Source organism: Mandrillus leucophaeus, unplaced genomic scaffold (assembly GCF_000951045.1).
Source record: "Mandrillus leucophaeus isolate KB7577 unplaced genomic scaffold, Mleu.le_1.0 Scaffold355, whole genome shotgun sequence".
In the NCBI taxonomy this organism is placed as follows: Eukaryota; Metazoa; Chordata; class Mammalia; order Primates; family Cercopithecidae; genus Mandrillus; species Mandrillus leucophaeus.
In genome coordinates this window covers 1,142,003-1,146,603 of record NW_012103754.1, presented here as the reverse complement: position 1 = coordinate 1,146,603, position 4,601 = coordinate 1,142,003, and the positions used below count along the sequence as shown (strand labels likewise).

Below are 4,601 nucleotides of genomic sequence, written 5' to 3'. Positions count from 1 at the left end.
ACCTCCGGTATTGTCTGCCATTGCCACGTTGACACAGGGTCAAGCCACCTCCAGGGCCTGTGTTCCTCTTCAGGCAGGCGGGCAGGAATGCTCAGGACCCGTGATGATGGCGCCATGCAGAGGTCAGGGATGAATGACCGCCAAGGCAGGGGAAGGAGTCCAGCAGCTCAGTGTTTGGGGAATGGGGCCGGGGGCAGGTAAAAACTTCGAATCAAGGCAAACAAATAGCTGGAAATTACAGTAGCTGTTAAGTTCTGATGGAAAAGCTGTTTTGTACTTACAGTTAAATCCCACAGTATTTTTGATGCGTTTCTGGGTAACTTGCTCTTCCCTTCTCAAAAGGTCCCAGTCTCACCAGAGCGTCCCTTCCTGCTCCGGCCCCAGCTCTCCACGCCTCCCGGAGACCGGGGGCCTCTATCCTTGCTCCCCTGGGACGGCGCTTCCCCCCGCTCTTCTCCAGGTCTGGGCTGGGGTCTTCAGGCTCAGGTGGAAGGTGGTTTCGGGCCCTCTGCCTGCACAGGGACAACGCCCTGACCCAGGAAAAGCTTAACGTTGCCTGTCACTTGGACGCATCTCTTGGCAGTGACGGGGGTGGAAATCCTCACCGCAGCCCGTGTCTCCTGCGTGATTGTTGTGAGAAAGCCACCGCCCAGCTGCATGGAGACAGGGTCCTCCTGGCTGCGAAATGCTAAGACCGTTTTCCCTATGAAGAGAACGGTGCCAAGTTTTCCAAAATGTATCAGATCATGATTGACTTGACTGAAGTGGGAAATGGAAGTGGGTTGGAGTGTTCCTGCCAAAGACAAGCGTGGCCGCCGTGCCCTCGCTCATGCCGGGCTCTCCCCTCCACAGTCACGGTGCCGGGCCCTCTCCCGGTAACTGGACACGTGTCTCCCACAGGACACGCGCTGGCACTAAACCCACACTGCCCATCTCGGAGACAGGCGGAGGAACTCCCCGGCTGAGATGCGGGAAGCACCAGGGTGCAGGGACTTCGCCGCAGGGCGCCGCAGCTCAGGACTCGGAGCAGGTGGGCCTGGACCTCCCTAGGCCACACCAGGCCGCATGTTTCCAGCTGCCCCCGCAGTGGTTGGACAAGATCTGAGTGTAGGAGCAGCTCCGCCGAGGCTCCCGGCACATTTCTGTGTACCCCTTGGTTCTCAGTCCGTTCTGCACTTTCGTCCTGGAGGTTTTATTTACAAGTTAATGACAATGAGCCAGAATGTGAGCCTGCTTAGTGAGAGGAAGGAAAATGCCTTCCGTTTGTACAAACCGGTTCCAAAACTAAGGGCTGACTTTCAGGCGTTGGCTTCCACTTATTCTGAGGACTGGCTGGAAGCGCAGGAGAGGAAGGAGAAGCTGAAACAAAATGCTGACTTTTAAATTCTGATTTTTAAGTGGAATCGTTATAACCAGTATGGAAAAATGTTTATGTTTTACCAACTTTACCTTGTATGCAGCACCCCAAGTGAGGGCGTATTAAAAAGTCACTTGTGTAAGTGACTGTTGAACTTAGAGAAGCAGAGAGCAGCACAGTGGCCTCCAGAGGGCAATGGGGAGATGCTGGTCACAGCCACAGAGTCTCCGGCAGGAGGAGGACGCCTCAGATCTGCTGCACCGCATGGGGCACACGCTTTGTCATAATGATCACGTATTTCACAATTGCTAAAATAACAGGTTTTTTGTTTTTGTTTTTGAGACAGAGTCTTGCTCTGTCACCCAGACTGGAGTGCGGTGGCACAATCATAGCTCACCGTAGCCTTGACCCTCCTGCCTCAGCCGCCCGCATGGCTGGGGCTACAGACACTCACCACCTTGCCTGGCTAGTTTTTAAATTTTTGCAGAGATGCAGTCTCACTACGCTGCCCAGGCTGGTGTTGAGCCCTTAGGCTCAAGAGATCCTCCAGTCTGAAACTCCCAAAGTGCTGGGACCATGCCCAGCCACTAAAATAATAGATTTTAAATGTTCTCACTGCCAAAAAAAAGATGTGAGGTGATATGTTAATTAACTTGATATAATCTCTCCATAATGTAAAGGTATCGAAACCATGCTTAAAACATAAATATATGCAGTTATTATTTGTCAACTAAAAATACAAATTTTAATTTAAACAAAGTCACTTGCATACAGGAGGGGGCATTGCCAGCATGATCAGGCTCCCTTCTGAAATTCAGTGTGAAGTTAGATCCTGTCCTCGGAGAGAGCAGAGCCCAGGGTCATTCTGCTGAGAGCAGGTTCGTCTGCACCTGGCCCTCACACATGGAACCAAAAAGACCTGGCCTGGGAGTGAGGCTCTTTGTGAATTTAAATGCACCCAGGATACCTTTGTTAGCCACAGCAAGGGTAGTGCCAGCAAGTCTCCTGGGCCCCTAATTAGCCTGACTGACACCAGGGGCAAGGCCAGCTGTTCTGTGCATCCATGGTTGCAGGGACCTGTGTGCTCAGCACGCCTTCTTCCTGAAGGACCTGCCTGCGAATCGCAGATCCCACTCTGAGTAGGAACCTTTGCCACGTGGATCCTCTGTGGCCTCCTGCAAACAAGTGTTCGTCCGGGAGCCAGAAACTTCCCTCTGGCATGATGAGGAAGAAGGATGGTTCATCTTGCCAGCAGTCCTTTGTGAAAACAGCTCCTGTCCGGACCCTTCTGTCTTGTATCAAGTGTGTGCTGTTACCGGAGCAGTCAAAATTCAGATGTTATTAATATTTGTTCTGCATTTTTGCAGGAGAGTGCCGGGATGGAAGGCCAGGATACTCACAGGCTGCCGAGAGCCCTCTGAGGGCAAACAGGCAGGACACTGATCCCACAGAACAGCTTCGTGTTCCCAAAATCACCGTACAACTGTTTTCCAAACACAGGCAAATCCAAAATCACCAGGACGACTATTTTCCAAACACGTGCAAATCTAGCACCATGTTGTAATTACTCTCAGGCATGGATGAATAAATATTGTAACTGCATTTGTCTAGCCTTTTCTTGTAAGCATTGCCTGATTTGTTCCTTCTGGGGCTTTGCCATTAAAATGTATTTACAGATTACACATCTTTATTTTGCGAACCCCGGAAACACTACTCTTGCCATCATCCTATCTCCACCTTCTGGTGTCTCTGACGCTGTGCTCGTCTGCATTCTGCCCCGGCGGTCCCTCCGGCACTGGCATTTCCACACCCGCTGCCCATCACCAGGTGTCCGCAGGGCCTGCATCGGGTTTCCCTCTTCTCCTGAGAAGAGCACTCCTGGCTTCCTGCAGGGCCGGTGGGAGGAGGAAAGTGATTCTGAGGGAGAGGCTGGCACCTTGATTCTGAAGGACCAACAGGGCAGAGTGACTTGTCTCATCCTCCAGAGATTCACCAACATGTCAGCCTCAGACCCCAGGCTTCTGCCTCCAGCAGCCGCCCTGCTGCGCGCCGCTCTCACCCCTCCTCATCCCCCTCACTCATGGGGAACACAGCCCAGTGATGCCGGAGGAATCCCCCTCCTTGACTCAACTAGGCAGCCTGGGGGGCACCGTTAGCCATGCTGACCCTGTAAAGCTGCTGTCTTCATTTCATGTGTGAAGCAGCTGAATTCCAGAGTGCTGGGTCCCAGCCCAGGCAGCTCTCAGCCTCACCCAAGGAAATAGTCAGGGGTCCTTCAGCATTGAAAGCAAACGCAGGCGCATCTGACCTGGAGCTCTACCTCCACTAAGAAGAGAGTAGTAGCTAATCATGGATGAAACAGGCCATCTACGCAGCACTTAATGGTCTCACCCATGGATGCCAACAGTGGCCTGGGAGGGCTGTGAACGTTTCGCTTCAGGATGTTTTATTTCGCTGGAGTGTTCTGTAGAGAATGCGTAGTTTGCTTTTTATAACTTTTGTAACCCAAAAATACCAGACTGTTGTTTTCTCTAGGTGCTAGGCCATCCTGTTCTATGTGTTCCCAAACTCTTAGTTGTGTTCATGTAAAACTCATTCATGATCTCAGAATTAAAACAATATGAAAAATATCCTGGCAAATGTCACAGATTGCCCTTATCACCCCTGTAAGCAGTCCATTCTCACACTGCCGTAAAGAACCACCCAAGACTGGGTCATTTATAGAGAAAAGAGCTTTAACTGGCTCCGGGTGGCACAGGCGGGGCAGGTGGCATGGTGCTGCCATGTGCTCGGCTTCCGGGGAGGCCTTTGGAAACACAGTCACAGCGGAAGGGGCAGGGGCAGGAGGCCCATCACAGGGCAGGAGCTGGGAGCTGGGAGGGAGAGGAGGGAGAGAGGCAGCCACACACGGAGGCCACCAGATCGCAGGAGACTCACTCCCTGCACAGGACCAAGAGGGGTGGTGCTGGACTCTTTCTGAGAACCCACCCCGTGATCCCATCGCCTCCCAGCAGGCCCCTCCTGCAACACTGGGAATGACAGTCCCACATGAGACTGGGTGGGACACAGAACCAAACCGTATCAACACCCAGGGAAGGGACACGACGCGGCTTCCGCAGAGGAGCTGCCGAGAGTTACCATCAGCGGCTGAGGAGAGACACAGGAACCACAGCAATGAACAACACATCAGCACCTGCTCTGGGCAGCGAAGGGGCGGCCGCCCAACCTCTGGATCATGCACAAC

General features: G+C 52.8%; 1 protein-coding gene across 1 annotated transcript in view; it reads left to right on the top strand.

The window, feature by feature from the left end:
* Positions 1-3,037, top strand: part of TPO (thyroid peroxidase) — a 132,527-nt gene extending 129,490 nt beyond the window's left edge. Inside the window, exons 15-16 of the mRNA XM_011989529.1 lie at positions 901-1,030; positions 2,725-3,037. Of these exons, the coding sequence (XP_011844919.1) occupies positions 901-1,030; positions 2,725-2,778 (184 nt within the window). The 3' untranslated portion in view covers positions 2,779-3,037. The remainder of the gene's footprint in view (positions 1-900; positions 1,031-2,724) is intronic.
* Positions 3,038-4,601: the final 1,564 nt, after the last annotated feature.